Source organism: Bidens hawaiensis, unplaced genomic scaffold (genome assembly GCF_021521415.1).
Source record: "Bidens hawaiensis isolate Kalapana, Puna unplaced genomic scaffold, B.hawaiensis_p1.1 tig00025560_1, whole genome shotgun sequence".
Classification (NCBI taxonomy): Eukaryota; Viridiplantae; Streptophyta; class Magnoliopsida; order Asterales; family Asteraceae; genus Bidens; species Bidens hawaiensis.
In genome coordinates, this window is record NW_027494081.1 from 50,480 (window position 1) to 71,190 (window position 20,711).

The 20,711-nt window shown below is 33.7% G+C and overlaps 1 protein-coding gene across 1 annotated transcript; it reads left to right on the forward strand.

Moving 5' to 3' along the window:
* Positions 1–11,563: 11,563 nt before the first annotated feature.
* LOC143571743 (galactokinase-like) lies at positions 11,564–15,122 on the forward strand. The gene is made up of 13 exons (XM_077057085.1): positions 11,564–11,762; positions 12,348–12,532; positions 12,645–12,691; positions 12,889–12,983; positions 13,122–13,204; positions 13,299–13,367; positions 13,444–13,629; positions 13,713–13,847; positions 14,079–14,213; positions 14,325–14,395; positions 14,478–14,555; positions 14,657–14,798; positions 14,882–15,122. The coding sequence occupies exons 1-13, from the start codon at positions 11,597–11,599 to the stop codon at positions 14,990–14,992; spliced, it is 1,503 nt and encodes a 500-aa protein (XP_076913200.1). The 5' UTR covers positions 11,564–11,596; the 3' UTR covers positions 14,993–15,122.
* The last annotated feature ends 5,589 nt before the right edge of the window (positions 15,123–20,711 follow it).

Consider the following 20,711-nt stretch of genomic DNA (forward strand, 5'->3'; position numbering starts at 1 on the left):
AATTAAGCTCCCATCTTAATGTTTTCAACACCTTCATATCCATCTTTTGGATCAATTTGCCTACAAAACAGACAAACAGTATTCAATTTCTAGGGTTTCGTGTCAATCGATTGTGATTACAACAGTCGGCTTCTTCAGATTCGAACAATCATATAAGGATTACAGAAGAGTAAACTTACTTTTGTTGTTAATCTTCACATCGTCGCTGTGTTGTGTTGACAAGACAGTGGCCTTCAACCTCTGGCGTACTCGATTCTTGTATAACGAGGGGAGGGGAGGGGAAGGAAAAGAGAGGAAAATATAAAAAAAAAATCGTGTTTCAGAGATTTGTTAAGAAAGGGAGGGGAGGGGAGGGGATAGGAGGTAAAATGATAGAAAATTTAAACATATTATCGTCCTCCCAAATTGGAGAGATTTGGAGAGAAAATATTTGTGTCTAATTATAACTTTTATCAATTCCCAAATTACTCTTATATTTAACTACATGTAATAATTTACTTAAAGGGTATAATAGGAAAATGAATCTTTATTTTCTTTTCCTCTTAACTCGGGAACACCTAAAATATTTAATTTTCATTCCTTTTCTTTTCTTTTCATTAAACTCGGGAACACACAATAAAATCGCATATTTTCCTTCCCCTACCTTTCTTTCCAGTCATAATTTCCCTTCCCTTCCCTCCCCTTGTTAAATGAGACTCGGGAACACAGTGTTATTAGGTGAAATAAGCAGAAGAGGAAAGCATGAGGTTGGTGGCAGTTGGAAAGAGACAAACACGTGTTATGACGTGTAACAAATCAGAAGCATTAAAAGCTTGTATGCCAAGCTCAAAAAGTTGCACATTTTATGAATAGTGGCCTAATGTGAGTAAACCGCAAGTTACCATTTATAGCATGTTTGGGATTGAGTTTGAAAACATCTTATTGGCTTATTGGCTTTTTTAAAAAGCCAATAAGTTAAATGGTGTTTGGCAATCACAAAAAAAACCTTTTATTTTAGTTTTTTGAAATGGTTAAAAACAGTTTTCTAAAAGCCTCAAATCCTGACTTTTCAAAATGGCTTTTTGAAAAGCCATAAGCACTTTTAAAACTCAATCTCAAATATATATCAGTATATATATATAATAAGTAGGGTTAAATCATTTCTTTTGGGTGAATGGATTTAAAAGGGTCACAGTGGAAGATGTGATGCCTATATGGAGTTAAAAGATGTGAATGTATACCCTATCGTCTTATGGTATTATGTTACTTGACCCTGTTAACGCAAAGTTTTGAGTTTGTTTAGACTTGTAAACGTACTGAACGTACAGTGAACTACATGGGAGTTGTCTTGCGAGATGTTCGGTTTTTTAATAAACGAGCATACATGTCCAAATTTTTTACTCACTTAGTTAAACCAACAAACATAAACACATGTCTCGATTGATTATATATGTTTGTTGGTTTACATTTGTTTCGTTTGTTTACGTTCATTAATATAATCATTTGAAAGTTTTTAGGCAATTACATTATAGGCTAGTTTTAGTAACTTCTAAATGTTGATAAATTCTTTAATACAATAAGGGAAAACGTGATAAATAGTATAAACATGTGTATCTGTTACAATAAAAAGAGAGTAGGAACAACAAGTATGATGTAGCTGACATGTTTGTTAGCTTGATCAAGTTTTCCTTTGGGATAAGGGTGTGGATTAGGAGAGAGAAACCAATTTCGGGAGAGGTGATTTGGTTATTATGTTAAAATATTCTCCCCTTTATATATATCTAGGGAAAAACTTTTTATTAACTAGTAAGGGTAATATGATCTATCAACAATTATCAAACTAATATATGATAAGGTATAATTCATATTTTGATCTAGTATAATATAAATTATTATAGTGGCATGGGGTGGGATCCAGTACAAATAATATTAATATTCTAAACATGCAAATAACTAGAGTAATTACAGTTTGAACTATAATAATTATGTTATAAAAATAAAATAGTGTAATAAAAATTACTCTAGTTCAAATTTTATAGTGTAATAATAATTACTCTAGTTATTTACTTATATATACACTTCTAATGATAAAAAGTCATTTGTATTTGATCCAAACCCATAGTGCATAGGTATATAAATATATTATTATATTATTCTTACATTCTTCCACTTGGCCGAGTAATCATCTATTATGAGTATTAGATAACTCTGATAAGGAGTTAATACTCATTTTAGCTTTAAACTCAAACTGGAGCAGAGAAATACATTTATTGAATTGAATATCAACTCAAGACCCCATTAATCATACTGCAACCCTTATTTAAAACCTAAGTGGTTATGGTTAAAATTTATAAGTAAGCCCTTCAAATGTTTGATTTGTATAATAATTTATCTATATTTTATTATGCTAGCCGAACATATTTAGAGACATATAAAAATCAAAACTGGTGAGGAAAATTAATAGTTAATCATTCATAGTGCGATATGCAGTTTTAAATGGTCATCAATAAACCCAACATGATAATAAGCGCTTACATAATACCTATGGTTGTATACCTTTAGTTATTGGATCCATTAGCATACCATGAATGTATTAGGTGCAAAAAAATGTAGTTTCCTCAATTCGTTCATAAACGAATAATTAATTCATATCAAAATTTAATGTAACACCTCTCGAAATGGTATAGTTTGAGAAAACATGACAGCTGATTTTATCACAGTCTCTTAAATATATAATTTACATGGAGTAAATATATTTATGACTCCACTAAAAAGTTTTCAACAACAGTTAGTGACTATTTCTTTGTAATTGGCGGCATATTATGTTATAACTTTGTTGTTATCAATTCATTATGACATCTCCATGATATAGATATGTTTGTCGACATAAGAATATGACCTGAAATTGACTTGTAGCTATCTTTGAATATAACAAAGTTAAGGTAATCAACCGGCTTGTATTCTCACTTCTTCATTAAATTACAGTCTCTCGTTTCCTTTTAAGATATCACATCGATCTAGACAGATCTAGTGTATTGCAATGTGAGCAATATCTGTTTTTTTTTTTTTTGAAAAGCAAGCTTGAATAAAAAAAACACACACCCGGTTTGAAAAGCCTAACCGGGGGCAAGACAAAATTACATGATAAGTAACGGGTTTTTAAGCCACGTTATCCAATTCAAATGAAAATTACAATTATGAGACGAGTACCACAAATAAGAAACCGACACAATCAAATCAAACAGAGAATCTTTGTATTCGATTTGTGAGCCAAAAATCACTTCATTCCGAGCTCTCCAAATAATCCACCAAGTAGTAAAAATGATAGCTTCAACAACCTCTTTTTTCTTCTTCACCTATCTAGTCGAATCCAATCAATTAATAATATTCTCAGGACCTTTGATAATCGGGAGCTCCACATCCAACCAACGACTTATCAATTTCCAAATGTTAGAAGCCAAATAACAACCTCCATAAACATGATCCAAAACTTCCACCGAAGAAGAACATAGAGGACATAGAATAGAAGGAACATCAATACCTTTATAACTTAAGTTAAATCTTGTCGGAATACGATCCATAAGCAAACTCCAACTTAAAATATTGACCTTCCTAGGTATATATTTGTTCCATCTCGTAGCAGAAGAAGTTCCCATAAACTCTCGCCAATCCATGTGTAATCTAATACTTTTGACCGAAAAGGTATCATCTTGTTCAAAATCCCAAATCCACTTATCATCTTCATTGATTAAGGAAACATTTGAAAGAAAGAATTCCATCTCATTTAGTTGAGCAACCTCCCCCCCCCCCCCCCTAGACATCGCCTCCAATTCCACACCTTATTCGAATTAATCAACCTCTCATTTATCAAACAATCTATTTTAACCTCCAGGTTGAATAATCTAGGAAAACAAGCGCTTAAACTACAATCTCCAACCCAAACATCTTTCCAAAATTGGGTATTATTCCCGTTTCCAACCTTTTTTCTAATTGCTGAAAGAGGAATGATCTCATTACCATTGAGGCTGTTTATCGCGTTGACAATTCCGGTAGGGATAATCGTCAAGGTCTTTTTGTGAGCTTTCGTGTCACCGGACATATGGTTAATTAGCTTTGTCTTTGACGGTTCATCAAGCCATTTTTAGCCTTCACTCCCTAAATTGGAATAGAGCTACTTTACAAATAGGGCTAATTACTTCGCACCTGACTGTGATAGCCCTCTCGATACCTTATTGGAGCTTTGTAACCAGTGGCCAAATCCCATTCCCTTATCATTATCAGCATGTAACATTGAAGTTGAATAAATTAGTCCATCATACCCAGACAGGTGATGGAGATGAGGAGGTGGGGTGGGGAAGAAATCCGCAGATGATATATATGTATAGATAAATTATATATTGTTTGTCTTTAAAATAGCTTTTTTTGTTATATATATATATATATATATATATATATATATATATATAGGGTAAGGTTATAGTAAAAATACATTATTTTCTAGAAATGGTAGGAATAAATATAGGCCATTATATCAACTAATCTAGTGGTGGAGATTCGAAGTTTAACAAAAACCATGGTGTTTCTTAAGATTACCCTTTTCATATAGTGTATTAGGGGCAATTATGTCTATTTAGTTTTAAAAAAATATGAACCCGTCTGCTATTACGTAGGCTTTTTAAACCTCTTCAAGTCATCAATCACTGAAAATTATCTTTTTAAACCTTTTCAAGTCATTGATCGGAAAGAAAAAGCATAGTTCAGTAGTCCATTAAATTAACCCATTGTTTTTTTAATTTGGCTTTTACATGATGAGAAAATAATCATTCATTAAATGATAGCATTAAATTCTTTTAATATCCTGACTATAATGAACAACTAAAAAACTTCCATTCATGCCAAATATCTTATACACTATGTACGATATTTTGGATGAACTAAGACATCAATAGAAAAAAAAAACGAAAACAACTTAATATATGAAATTCATTGTTGTTTTGTAATCTTGAAAGAGATGAATCAGTTTTCAAACTACCCACGTGGCAATCCTTTCATTTTAGGAGCTATATTGTTTTAATTGATTTTTAATTAAATTAATTACAAAGTTAAAATTACTTATCTATCCTTCCATGTAAATTATAGATAATGCCAAATGTCTGTTTTATATTGATTTTTACTATTCTTATGAAACTGCTTATTTTTATTTAAACCATTTTCTATATATATATATATATATATATATTTGTAAGGCCCCGAACCCGGTGACCCTACTTTAGCGTCGAATTTACTCATAAACACAGTTCTTCAAATCAGAGTTTATTAAAACTTTTCGCGGAATATAAAACATCAATCATTTGTTACAAAACATTAAATCTTTTCTTTGATACCATAACACAAAACTTTATATTTAAAAACATCTTTACTTTTTTCTTCAGATGCCAGCCGTTCAATCCATGCCGTGTGTCATCCTCATGCTAACTCTATAATCAGCTCACCTGCGTGCATACTAAAAGTCAGCTACGCTGAGTGAGTTCTAGTTAATCGAACGCCATACAATACATACACATACACACATATCCGTAGATACATATCCATACTTCACTAGTTACCCTTCTGTTCTACATACATACTTGCTACCATACATACATACATATCTACAATCACTAACCTCAGTCTACCGAGAGTACGTTCATAGTTCACCGTCTATACCTGTACTCAAGGTCGTGAACACGTACAAGGTTCGCAGTCCTTACCTATGTTCACCATTTATGGTACGTACAAGGATCGCGGTCCTTCCCTATACCATAGTACATCCACAACACGTACAAGGTTCGCAGTCCTTCCCTATGTTGCAACCTAATTCATAGCACGTACGAGGTTCGCAGTCCTCCCCTATGCTACAAAATCAGCACGTATAAGGTTCACAGTCCTTTCCTATGCTGAAATACATCCACAACACGTACAAGGTTCGCAGTCCTTCCCTATGTTGCAACCTAATTCATAGCACGTACGAGGTTCGCAGTCCTCCCCTATGCTACAAAATCAGCACGTATAAGGTTCACAGTCCTTTCCTATGCTGAAATACATCCACAACACGTACAAGGTTCGCAGTCCTTCCCTATGTTGCAACCTAATTCATAGCACGTACGAGGTTCGCAGTCCTCCCCTATGCTACAAATACAACACGTATAAGGTTCACAGTCCTTTCCTATGCTGACGCCTATCTACATTACGTATAAGGTTCGCAGTCCTTATCTACGTTTACATATATCATCTACTTCACGTATAAGGCTCGCAGTCCTTAACTACGCCATCACCAGCCGAGTCTATGTCCGACAGAAGCTAGAGGGATTTGCCATCCTAACTTACTATGTCGAACGTAGAACTCACATGCCATTCGTGTACCTATATACACTTACATTATAACATAAGAACACTCTAGGCATTCTTTACCTCATTCATTTAACAACCATACCCCTTGTCGTTACGTGCAATATCCGAAGATCGTTCACGCCCCGACAAGTATTCATTTGAAATATTCATACATTTTCGATATATAATATTCGTACCTTTATTTTTAACCTGACAGTACGCGCAATATCCGAAGATCGTTCGCGTACCGACAAACAATCATTCATATCTATCACACATATCACATATGACATACACTTATCACTTAGGATAAATGTATTAACAACACATCGAGTATGCACACAGCCCCGAAAACATAACAAGGAATGGGGCTAGAAACTCACCTGAACTCTGCTTCTTTCTTCTGATAGCTGTAAATCCCTTCTTTAACTGAGCTCGGCTGACTGTACAAGTTACACGTATCAATACTCGCCTGATCTAATCTGGTGGCCTAGTATTAGCTTACTTTTACTTATCGCTTTTAATTTATTTCCTAATCGAACTCGGCTTTAGGCGAAGTTAAACTTTAGGCGAACTTAGCTTTAGGCGAAGTTACCAGCTAGGCGAACTTAGCTTTAGGCGAAGTTACCAGCTAGGCGAACTTAGATTTACAGCGAAGTTGCCATCAGGCGAACTTAGCTTGCAGGCGAAGTTAAACCTTAGGCGAACTTAGCTTTAGGCGAAGTTACCAGCTAGGCGAACTTAGCTTTACAGCGAAGTTGCCAGCAGGCGAACTTGGCTTCAGGCGAAGTTGTCATCAGGCGAACTTGGCCTCAGGCGAAGTTACCAGTTAGGCGAACTTAACTTTACAGCGAAGTTGCCATCAGGCGAACTTAGCTTGCAGGCGAAGTTCATCAGGCGAACTTATCTTGCAGCGAAGTTCATCGCTTTGAAGGCGAAGTTGCCCAGATCAGCCGCTGTTCGGTTTCTGTCCAGCATTTTTGGGCGATTTTAACACCCTTGCTATGGTTCGACATCACCCACTACGTTCCCGACCATTTTCGGTCGTATCTACAATATAAAACTTAGATCTTTAAACTTCAAAGATCAAGAATCATACCTTTTTGAGCTTGTTTGGATCTCGTTTAACTTGTTAACACAACTAATCGCTCTCTCTCTCTCTCTCGGATCTGCCCGTTCCTCTCCTCGGATCTGCCCGGTTCCGGCCGCCGGCGAAGTTGTGGTGTAGTGTGTTTTTGGAGTGTGTTTGGAATAGGTGGAAATGGAAGATATTTTTGGGTTTAGGGGATATTTATATCCCTGAAATCCCATGGATCTAAGGCCCATTCTCGTTTAACCCATCTCAATTAATCCAAGTCCATGGTCCGCTCCTTACCCGATATTAATTAATCACGCGAAATCACTAAACATAACTTCCTTTATTCAACATTAAAATTTTAGGATGTTACAATATTTGCTTTTAGTTTTTTAATTGCAAGTAAAATACACAAACATCCCACCAAATATTGAACAATACATTATTAGTCCCTTGAGTGTGAAATCACAAAAATTGGCATTCAACTTAACCACATGTTAACAGAAGTTAAACTTTAAACCTCTTATATGTTACTAAAAAAAAGAAAAGAAAAAAAAAAACACCAACTCACAAGAATCATCTATGTAACTAATTATGTGTAATGGTCTATTATATAATACTAGACGAGTGCCCGCATAATGCAGTGAGAAATCAGACCTTGGTAATCACGTAAGAGATTTTTGGGTGCTCGTCGTTTTATTTGAAACCGTGGATTAAGAATTCTTATTTTAAACTCAATTTAGTATCGAAGTACAAATGAAACCGAAACCTAACTATTGTTAATGGTTTGTTTTTGTTGGGTTTTAATTTTCAAAGGTATGGTTTCTGTTTTCGATGACAAAAAACGACTTGGCTCACGGCTTAATTTAAAACCATCAAAACCGGACCACAAACGCCTTACTTAAAATGTATTTTTTTTAACTAAAAGCAAACTATGATAATATCATACTCAAATTAAAGAGAATTAAATGCTCGTTTTTATGGTGCAATTTAAAAAAAAATATTAACGTATGAAAAAGTTATGACCGTTTAAAAATCGTTGGGGAATTTAGGTTAAAAGTGAAATTATAAATAATATATAGTTAAAAGATGGGGAATCAAAGTTGTAACTATTCTTTAATTTTCCAAAAGTTGATTAAAGTTGAGGGGGCAAGGTTGTAAATAATTTATAAAAATATGAAAGACACGTGAAATTTAGTGTTAGAATGACTACTTTATCCCTATGTAAAGTTGTACTATGTGTTTGAAAATTTGTAAATTACTTAAAAATGAAGTGTCTTAGTTTGCCAATAAGTGGTGCATTATATATAGTATAGATATAGATATACAATATAAAAGATTGGTACCGCTAGGTATCTCATTGGGGCAAGTGGCGGTCCTAACAAATGTAGTTAAAACCGATTGAATTCGTGTCGACCGACAACACTCATATTTTATTGAATCACTGTCGCAACACCTAGGGTTATTGACTTTTTTGTTTTAGTTCCAGCACTGTAACGAACGTAACCGAGACCGACAGAATTCGCGTCAATTCACCGCCGCAACTCCCAGGATTTACGGACTCCTAGGTTTCTATTAACGCCTAGGTTTTACCAACTCCCAGGTTATACCAACTTCCAGGCTTTACTGACTTACCGCCCGAGACTGACAGCATTAGGATTTTACCGATATTTTTGTTTTAGTTGCGGTACCATAACGAATGTAACCGAAACCAACTGCATTCGCGTTAACTCACTGCCGCAATGCCCATGAACGACAACACTTGGGTTTTACTGACTCAAGCGTTGGCTCACCGCCGCAATGCCCTAGACCGACAACGCTTAGGTTTTACGAATGCACGGGTTTTACCGACTCACCGCTGCCATGCCTGGGAACAACAACACTAGGTTTTACTGATGCCCGAGTTGCACTGACCGAAAACGCCGTTTTAAATGTATTTATTTATAGGTTAATTTAATGGATTTATATATTTATTTATTATTTCTGATAAAATTAATATATTGAACAAAATGATCCTACAATAGAGAGGTGGGTATAGCGAGCAACAAGTTGCGTCACCACCCCCTTTTGAATGACAACTCGATCCTACTGAAAACAAAGTTATAGTTCTTTAGCGTCGATAAGTTACTGTGCACGACCCATTGAACTCTTTTAAGAAATATAACAGCTTCGGGGGCAATGGACCCAAATGTATCAAAAATAAAAGGAATGAAGACGTGTTGATTCTCAGCACATGCTTGGCAATTTTCCTGATTCCGCCTTCAACACAGCTTGTCTAACAACAAATCCGATATACCTAAGCCCGACAAGGGGGGGGGGGGATACTCCATTATTATTTGTGTTTTTAACGCTTGGAGTTTACCAACGTTGTTTATACCATACCGTAACGATCATAAATGAAATTGTCTGAATTCGCGTCGGCTCATCTATGCAACGCTCGATTTTTACCAACGGCCCGAGTTTTACAGATCGGATAAATGTCATTTTGATATTAAAACTTTTTATATGTTAGTCTTTTTTATGTAAATCTGATGAATTTATTTTTTAGGTTTTAACGATTGAGTTTTACCAACATTGTTTATACCATAACGAAATACTGACTGAATTCGCGTCATATCGCCGTGGTAACGCTCAGTTTTTACCTAACCCACCAGGGTTTTAACAACGTCTGAGTTTTAACGCTCATGCTTTACCAACCAAATAAATGTTGTTTTAATTATTTTAATTTGTTACACGTTAACCTTTTTCTTTCGACAAATTATTTAGTTTTTGGATTTAGTTATGTTATCAACCGAACCCGTATTAGTGCATCGCTGCACCGCGACGGGTAAAAAATTAGTTAATTCTAAATGACAACTTATATTTTTGGGTTTGCTCTAACATACACCTCTAAAATTGTTACAGAAGTAAGGGGATGATATTTGTTTACATGTGAATGGAAGCATTTATTTTTCTTTCTAATTTATTAATTGTGAGATTATAGAATGTAAACATTTATTTTCTTGGCCTTCTAGGACTACGTTTAAATACATTAAAATATTATTAATATTATCTGTATACAATTAATATTTAAATTTATATGTACCATCTTTACCTCAAATTTAGATAAATCAAGATCAACTAACCCCTATCTTTTAACAATAAAGTGAGTTAGTGTTGACATTGAGATGAGTTAGTGTTGACATTGAGATGACGATGAAATTCCATTTGACTCAAATTGTAACCGAAAAACAAGTTAATCTTTTTCTTTTCTATCTTATTTTAAATATAATAATAATCTCCAAGTATGATAGATGTAATTATTATCCAACACAAACTATACAATTATTTGGGTATAAGTATCCTTTCTTCCGGCCAATACTCATCTAAACTCAACCGTATTATTATTATTATCTATACTATATATAATACATCAAACAAGAGTAAATTAAAACATTCATTTTTAATTAAATTACAACTTTTAAAGCTTAAAGTACACCTTATATAGCATGTAAGAGAGGAACAAACTTGTCCACTACAAATTATGTCTTGAAATAGTTACAATATTGTCTCCTCAACTATAATCAACTTTTGTAAATATTAGAAATAGTTATTATTTTGGACATTTATCTTTACCTATACATTCATTTTAATTTTAATTGTAAATAACTTCCCACCAACGATTTTACAACGGCCATAACCTTTTCATACGTTAATATTTTTTATAAAAGATTACGCTATCAAAATGAGCATTTTATTGTCTTTAAATTGGGTATGATATTGTTATAATTTTTCAAATAAAAAAATTAACATATTACGTATGGGCGTTCACAATTCGGTTTTAACGGTTTCTAAGTTATACCGTTGGTTCGATTATTTGTTATTGAGAACCGAATTGAACCGTAGAAACTTTAAACTAAATCGTTACTAATGGTTTTGGTTTCATGCATTGAGCCTTAATAATAAGTTTACCGTCCAGTCCGGTTTTATATGGCCAAATTTCTGTATAAACCACAAACCAAACTGTTTGCTATGGTTTGAACATTCGGAAACCGGCTGACCAAAAGTGATGATTGGTTCAAACGTTTTCAAATTTTCAAACGAACATGATTACTATGATTTTTTCTCCGCTGCATCGCGCGGGCACCCGTCTAGTTATATTATTATTCATTCTCAGCAGCAAAAAATCAATCAATGGCGAAGAATCACGAGGATCTGCCGGTTCCAGTTTACTCGAAACTTGACGAAGTTTATGGCGACGGATCACAACTTGAAGAAGCTCAACTTCGAATCTCCGTTCTCAACTCCAAATTCCAACACTTATTCGGTCATCTTCCCCAAATCTACGCTCGTGCTCCAGGTCATTACCTTTTGTTTGCGATTGAAATACGTGATTTGTGTTTGATTGCTTACTTTATGCATTTACTGCACATTGTTTAATTGTTGATGTAATCAATGTTTAAGTGACTTTAGGTTTAGTAATTAGGGGATTTAGTGTTTGTCATAGCAATTGGATGATAGAATTAATCAAATCGAATTTTTAGAATTCAGAGTCTTTGAAGAAAAATTGATATTCCATGAATAACTAAAAGTTGTGAATTGATTCATGTCATATTATTAATGCTAGTTTAATTTCTTATCTTGTGTTTTTAGTTGGTTGTACGTTTCTTTGTACTTTAGGCTTCGCTTTTTTTTCGTTTAAAAAAAAGAGTGTATTCAGTACAAGGATTTGTCATAAAAAGCTGATCCATGAAAGGAGGAAGAATCAGATCCTAAACAAACAACTAGGAATAACAATAAAAGCAGAATTTGTTATTATTATTTTTTTTTTCTTTTGTGTATAGTTTAAGATCTCAAACTTTCTTACATGTAGAGTACTTTTCATGTTTATTTTTATCTTCTTTTGGTGACATTAAACTCATGCAATATTATTATTGAATTTTAGGAAGAGTGAATTTGATTGGTGAGCACATTGACTATGAGGGATATTCGGTTTTACCAATGGCGATTAGGCAAGACACGATAGTAGCCATTCGGAAAAGGGATGCATCAGAATCTGAAAAGCTTCTTACAATTGCAAATGTTAATGATAAGTACACTGTGTGTACTTATCCTGTTGATCCCGACCAGGTAAATAAACACCTCTTTTATGTTGCAAAAATAAAAAAAAAACAGAGATATTGTTTATACATCTTAAGAATAGCATTGTTTTGATTTTAAAGAAATTGTTATGTTATTGCAGGAGATTGACCTGAAGAATCATCGATGGGGCCATTATTTTATTTGCGGGTGAGTGACTTCCAGTTCTGCTTTAAAGTGCTACCTGGGCCTGTCAATGAACACGAAAAAGAAATCTCTGTTTAACTGTTTGTGTTCGGATCGTGAATGTTAAATGAATTGATAAGCCTATTGCTACCAAACGTAGTAATGTTATGGTCTAACAATCGATATGCAAGAACTAGAAACTTACGGTTTGTATTTTGCAGATACAAAGGTTTCCATGAATATGCTAAATCGAAAGGGTTGGATATCAGTTCACCAGTTGGGCTTGACGTTATGATTGATGGAACAGTTCCTACAGGTAAGACTTCTGTTCAAATACTTGTGGAATCTTGTAGTCAATATTGTTTAATTAAATAATATTTATCTCACTTCAGTTAAAATAAAATAAAATTAAATCCCTTTATGCTTTAACTTTACTTCTTTCTTGCCCATACAGGGTCTGGGCTTTCAAGCTCCGCAGCTTTTGTGTGTTCTTCTACAATTTCTATAATGGCTGCCCACAATATCAATCTTCCCAAGGTTTTTTTCTTGTTGGATATAAGGCTTGTTTTATATTTTCAAGTGCCTGCAAAATATTAATTTGATAAAACTTATTATATTTTCTACATTGCAGAAAGAACTTGCTCAACTTACATGTGAGTGTGAAAGACACATTGGCACACAATCTGGTGGGATGGACCAGGTATATTACATTATTATTCCTATTAATTACATTTTCTTTTTACTAATTACATAATTAATTACACTTAATTTTACAGGCAATATCCATTATGGCCAAAACTGGGTTTGCTGAGCTCATAGACTTCAACCCGATTCGTGCAACAGATGTGCAACTGCCAGCTGGCAGCTCTTTTGTGATAGCCCATTCATTGGCTGAATCTCAGAAAGCAGTAACTGCAGCAACAAACTATAATAATCGAGTCGTTGAGTGCCGCTTAGCTTCTGTAATTTATAGAAAGTAGTATGTTAAAATATTATTGTAATCATCATCTTTTTCTAATATCGTTGCGTTTTTTAAATGTTTCAGATTGTACTCGGTATAAAACTTGGAATGGAGCCTGAAGAGGCGATATCAAAAGTGAAAACACTTTCAGATGTAGAAGGTTTATGTGTAGCGTTTGCAGGGACTCACGGGTCTTCTGACCCAACCCTTGCTGTTAAGGTATTGGACTAAAACCGAAATGGGTCGAGTGGGTCAAACGGGTCAAACTCTAACCAAAGTATGTTTTGGGTTGACCCGTTTGACCTGCGCATTTTGCCACTTCTATGTTTAAGTTTAATTGTTCTACCTGTTGAATAATATTATTCTACTTATTGAATAATACTTGATTTCAAATTTTACATCTTTTATTTTTTATAAGTTTTATAATGGTTTATACTTTCAAAATTACAGGAATATCTAAAAGAAGAACCGTATACAGCCGAAGAAATTGAGAAAATTACTTTCAAAAGCTTGGATTTGATATTCGCTGACTCAGCTTCTTCACTTGATGTGCTTAAAGCTGCTAAACATTACAAGCTATTCCAGGTAATTCTATATAAAACTTTAGCCCATTTGGCCTGTTTCAGATTTGACCCATTTGACCTGTTTGAGCTGTTGAAATAAATCATAACCCTTTTTTACATTTTGTGTTAACAGAGAGCCTCTCATGTGTACTCTGAAGCGAAGCGTGTATTTGCTTTTAAGGATACTGTATCATCAAATTCTGAGTGAGTAATGTATTTCTATAAACTTAATATATATATTTAAAAACAATATTAATATTATTCTAACTCCGAGATGTTTTTATAGTGAGGAGGAAAAGTTGCAAAAACTTGGCGACCTTATGAATGAAAGCCACCATAGTTGCAGCGTTCTATTTGAGTGCAGGTATACATCTACCATACAGGCGTGTATATACGTATACACGCGTATATATAATAATACATTGTTATTGATGGTACCTAATCTGTATGTAATTCTTGAAAAAGTTGTCCTGAACTTGAAGAACTAGTTAAAGTTTGTAAAGATAATGGGTCTCTTGGGGCTAGGCTTACCGGAGCTGGATGGGGTGGATGTGTGGTTGCTTTAGTCAAAGAAAACATCGTCCCGCAATTTATTTTAAATTTGAAGGTAAAAACAATTAATTCATATATTTAATTTTTATATTTATGTTTTAAATGTTGTGGTGAGTGATGGATTGAAATGGTTTGCAGGAGCAATTCTATGATTCTAGGATTGAGAAGGGGGTGATCAACAAGTGTGATCTCGGTCTCTATGTGTTTGCATCGAAGCCTTCTAGCGGAGCAGCTATTTTCAAATTTTAGTTTTTATCTTATTGGTATAGTGTGTTCTCAAATAAATTATTTTTTTTCCGTATAGTTCTTTATTAAACTCGATGTAAGTACTTAAATGTGCACCCAAATGACCTTGTGCATTATGTATGTTATGTCTTAATTAAGGTTGGTTTTGATAAGAATCTTATCAGTCGTTTTAGAAGCACATGTAGAAAAATGAGTGTGTGTACCCAAAAAAATGATGTATGTATACTCATTTTTTTCATGTCTTAATAGTATATAAACATGAACATAATTATTCTATAATGAAAAACCTAAATCACAGTTTTAATGATGAACGATTGGTGGCAGTTTCGGGTGATTGTCTAATTTCAAATGACAAGGCCAAATTTTGTGTTTGTGACACATGTACCATTTGAACTTATGTGTGTAGTTATGAATTATGATTTACCTGTTATAATGCTTATTATTCTATGTGTAAGTGATTACTTGAAAGGACTTTGACCACGTTGTCACATTGACATTCACTTTCATCACCTACAACTCCTTTGGTTATGTAACTATCATTTGACAAAGGGTCACGTGAAAGGGTTTGAGCACAATTATTGTATAATTATTTAATTTATTTTATTTTATTTTAACTTACTTTAATTATATCAATATCAAAGAAAATTAATTAAGGTCAATCTACAAGTTAAATAAAAAAACTAATTAAAGACGAATTTATAAGTTTTATAATACATTCAAAGAAAACAAAACAATACAGGTGGTTTGGATATAGATTAGAGATTTATTATTATTAATTTTTTTGAAATTTGAAAAAAATTGCGTTAGGACATTAGTTGCAAGATTTAAATGGTTGGCACATATAATTAATTAATACAATGCATCATTTGCTTTCAGAAAGGTATTGAATAAAGAATCGGGGAAGGCATGACCTTCACCTCCCATTCTCGCTCGTGATGTGTAATATAATATGGTTGTATTCCGGTTATTTATTAATACTAATAAAATGCACCCCATGCTTATGTCACTTATGTGATTGTAAAAGTTACTAAAAAATACATTGCTTGCATGGCCCACCTTATCTTTATCTAAACTAAACTACATTTCTATTTGCACATCCTAGCTATCTTTGGCGGATAATAATGTATAGTGATTGCATTTGTTGAGACTTAACACTAGTGAGGAATACAATAGAAAAAGAACTCGCAAACCTTCTAGCATGATAGATATAGTCTTCACGTATATTTCTTGTATACAACAAACACACACACATATATACACACCAGTGAAAGAAGAAAAGAAGCAATGCTTGAACTTGCACTTGCTTAGTGTTTCTTGATCAGCCACTTCTACAACTTGTCCTAGATTGCAACAAAGATTACGTTTCTATAAGAACTTTGTGCTTGTATTATTATTTTTATTGTTAATTGCTATTATTGTTAGGGAAAATTCCCAAAATAACCATTTTGAGAAGAGAGAAAGTGGAAAATAGCCCAAAATATCTACATATTCCCAATATAGCCCACTAAATTTGGACTGAGGCGACGAGATCTGACTAAATCTTTAAACCAATAGAAATCTGACAGGTGTATTTTTTTTAAATCCAACGAGTTATTTGAAAATGTTGGGGATCAGTCCATATTTTTTACTAACGTTCTTCTAAAAATCAGTCCTGTCCGACGATTTAATAATGTTTCATACCAGATCCTTTCAAATTCCAAAAACTTGGGAAATTGTGCCTTTAAACTCAGTCTTTCAAGACGTATTTTGGGTGAATTTGTACCAAGAAGACGAGCTAGTAGTTTATTTCTTATGTGTTGAAATCTAGTCCACACCTACGATATTAATTTTTAATTCGTCTACACTGACAAGATTTTATGTGATTCCGTCTACTCCGACATGATCATCCAATGCATATTACTTACATTATTTTTCATATACATGTGTTTCATCTTCATCTTCCTCATTCATCCTTTGAATAAACTGGCCCATACCACCCTAAACCTTCAACTTCCATGAAATTTGATAATGTTGTTGTTTGTTATGGTGGTAATAGAAACCAATGAACCCGAGACCCGTATTCATAACCTCCACATGATCCCCCCTCTTAAACTTCAAGGTTTTGATTCAAGAACAAGTGTTAGAGTTGATTGTGGAAGAGAGGTGAATTATTGAGGAAGATGATATTCTACATATAATGAAAAAATATGGACGGACCCGTAAGAGTTTAACTAAATATCGTCTCCTTAGTACAAATTTAACAAATATGTGTCTTGAAAGACAAAGTTGAAATGCACATTTTTCATGTGTTTAAAACTTGTAGAGGTCATGTGTGAGTCCTTAATAAACCGTCTGGAAAGACAGCTTTTAATAATAAGATTTAGTGAAGAAATATGGACGGGTCCCTCAATATTTTCAAAATTATGGTCCCCTTAATACAAATTTACCAAATATGTGTCTTGAAAGACAAAATTTAAAGGCAAATTTTTCCATTTGTTTAAAACTTGTAGGGGACAGATAGGAAACCTTAATAAACCGTATGGCAAGAAAGCTTTTGTGACATTCGTCAAATTCAGGCCTCGTTTGTATTCGTTTTGTAACCATTTATTGTGTAAACCGACCCGTTTTGTAAACCGAAACTTATGATATAATCAAAATGATGGATTTTATGTTACAATATTGTTTTACACTTGTTGGGTCTTGAAGACATCCATTTCGGTCCTTAAAACGCGTTACAATCACTTAAAACGAACTCCGGGGACCATTATGTCATTTTTGAAAGTTGTAAAACATCACCAGCCACCACCCCATCGCGCTACGCGATGGGGGAGACCCATAAGATCGCGTGGCGCGACGCCTAGGCGGACCAGACCTGCATGTATTGTTTGTTTGTTGGTTCTTTTATCCAATAAATCCGAGTTTTAACCAATAAACCATTTGTTTAACCCATTTAATCACTTCCTATAAATACCCAACCCTTTCCCGCATTAATCACTGCTCATAAACCATTCTCTCTCTCAAATTCAAAGATCATTCAAGGTTATTTTCATGTTTATGTCAAGTTTGACTTTCAAGGTCAAACTGAGTTAGTTTTGAAATTTTAATTAGTTTACTTAGTCCAAATTAATACTTGAAGCATATGGCACAACATATATATAATACACACCCTTTGTTACCTTTGGTGGTTACTTTTCCGACCTCGGTCGGTTGAGTTTCGGGCCTCGTAAGGCAAGACTACATGGAGAACTTCGTGTCCTTGATATATATATATATATATACTTATATAACTTGTTTATACATACTAACCATGACTAACTTCTGCTCATTTTAGTTTGTTTATCATATTTATGAAGTTTTATGGTTATGGGTTTGAAGAGACTAGCCTCGGTTTAACTGTAAATAGCTCTAAACCGTAAACCGAACTTTGTTTACTAGTTTTGTTAAATAATTGTTTAAACATGCTTTATGTTATATTTAAGTTTCTAATATCATTATTATAAGTTCTATGGTTATGGGGTTGTAGATTCTAACCTCGGTCTTAACCCGAAACTAGATCCGAACCGAAAGCCAAACTTTCGTTTAAAGACTTTATTGTTAACTTTTTGGTTGTAAAACTTAAGTTTCATCATTTATAAGTTATTATACAAGTTCTTTGATATTTGGGCATGTGGAAACCATCTATGAACTTATTGTGAGATTGAAACCGAACCAAACCGATTTTCACTCGCTTAAGACACACAAGTGTGTTTTTAGCTATCAAAACTTGTATATTTATTTAAAAATACTTTACTAAATGATTTTAAATATTTTATTAAAGTACTTGGAATGTTGATGTCACACCCCGACCAAAGGCGGCGGGACATGCCGAGGTGTAACGATTGTCCATAAGCGCATGACACTATTTAAAGCGACAATTTCATTTCACAACATCGAAAATGTCACATAACCAAATATTCATAAGTCAAATACAACAAAATATAGCAAAATATAGCAAATCGAATATTGTTCATTTTTGCTAATATCCTAACGGTATTTGTGTCATTTTCTTCACCGAACTCCATAATCAACCTAGATGCAAATCTGTAACATTTCATAAAATAAAGTTGTCAACACAAAGGTTGGTGAGCAATTCATAAGTTTGAACAATAGATATATAGTATGAAAAGCCACAAAACTAGTATACAAAACCATAAATAATAGCTATAAACTTGGATAAATTGACAATCGCTAATAGAATTACGTTAGCGCCACCTAGCTACAAGGGATTGCCAAGTAGTCTAGGATTTAATAGAATATCGTTAATTGCATTACGTTAACGACACCTTGCTACAAGGGGATGCCAAGTAGTCTAGGATTTATAGATTCCACCAACCGAAAGCGATAAACACATAGGCATATAAGCATAGAACACCAAATCGAGCAATTATTCAAGTAAAGTATACAACAACGTTTGTGGTTTAAGACTCAAGTATAAAGCATTTGATTTGAATAAGTATGAAATGTCACCCCAAAACAAAAGATAGAAAATGGGGTATGAAGTTACTCACGTTCAAGTATAAAACTTGATCGGTAAAAGATGAATAACCGGATGGATGAAGTTTAACGAGCAAGGCCTAAATGACAATAAAATCTTGGATTTAGAATGGTTGTCTTGAAGATTTTTAAATAAAATAATTGTTGCAAAAAGTAAACAATTAAAGTTCAAGGTTTAAAATTAACTATTTAAGAATTTATAATAACAATCCTTTAAAAATGTAAGTTTGCTCGAAACCAGGTTAAAGTATCTAACCTTAATATTTACTTAACCAATGTTAAGTAATAAGGTGGGAAAAATGCTAAAATGCAAGTTCCTTTGGGACAAAGATACTAAAACGGGTTTTTAACGAGTGTTCGGGTTGTCGATTCGGGTCTTGACAAATGGTCAAACCCAAAGTCAACTTTCCAACATATTAATTGTTATGAGATAACTCATTAAAATATACTAACACTTAACTAAGTATGTAGATCTATTGTTTAGAACTAACAAAGCACGTTAAGCGAGTGTTCGGTTTTGTCGGTCCAAACTATGTGATGAGATCAAGTTGGATCCAACAATTCCAAGTACTTAAGAAAATAATTAAAATCAGTTTGTAAACTATTTTTAAAGAAATATACAAGTCTTGATAGCTAAAAACACACTTGTGTGTCTTAAGCGAGTAAAAGTCGGTATAGTTCGGTTTGGTTCAGTCTCCATCTCACAAATAGTTCATAGATGGTTTCTACATGCCCAAATATCATAGAACTTGTATATTGGTTTATAAATGAAGAAAACTTAAATTTTACAACTAAAAAGTTAACTACAAGTTTTTTAAGCAAAAGTTTCGGGTTAGTTCGGTTTCCATCTCCCAACGAGTTCATAGATGGATTCCATATGCTTAATATCAAAGAACTTGTAAAAATGATTTTTGAAACTCAAATCTAGCAATAAACATGTTTAAACAACTATTTTAACAAAACTAGTAAACAAAAGTTTGGTTTCCGGTTTGGACTAGTTTCGGTTAAACCGAGGTTAGTCTTATACAAACCCACACCATGGAACTTGTAAATAAGATGAACAAACTAAAAGGGTTAGAAGTTAGTCATAAGTGATATGTATAATAAGTTATGTGTGTGTATATATATATCAAGAACACGAAGTCCTCCATGAAGCCTTGCCTTATGACATTCGAAACTTAACCAACCGGAGTCGGTGAAGTAACAAATA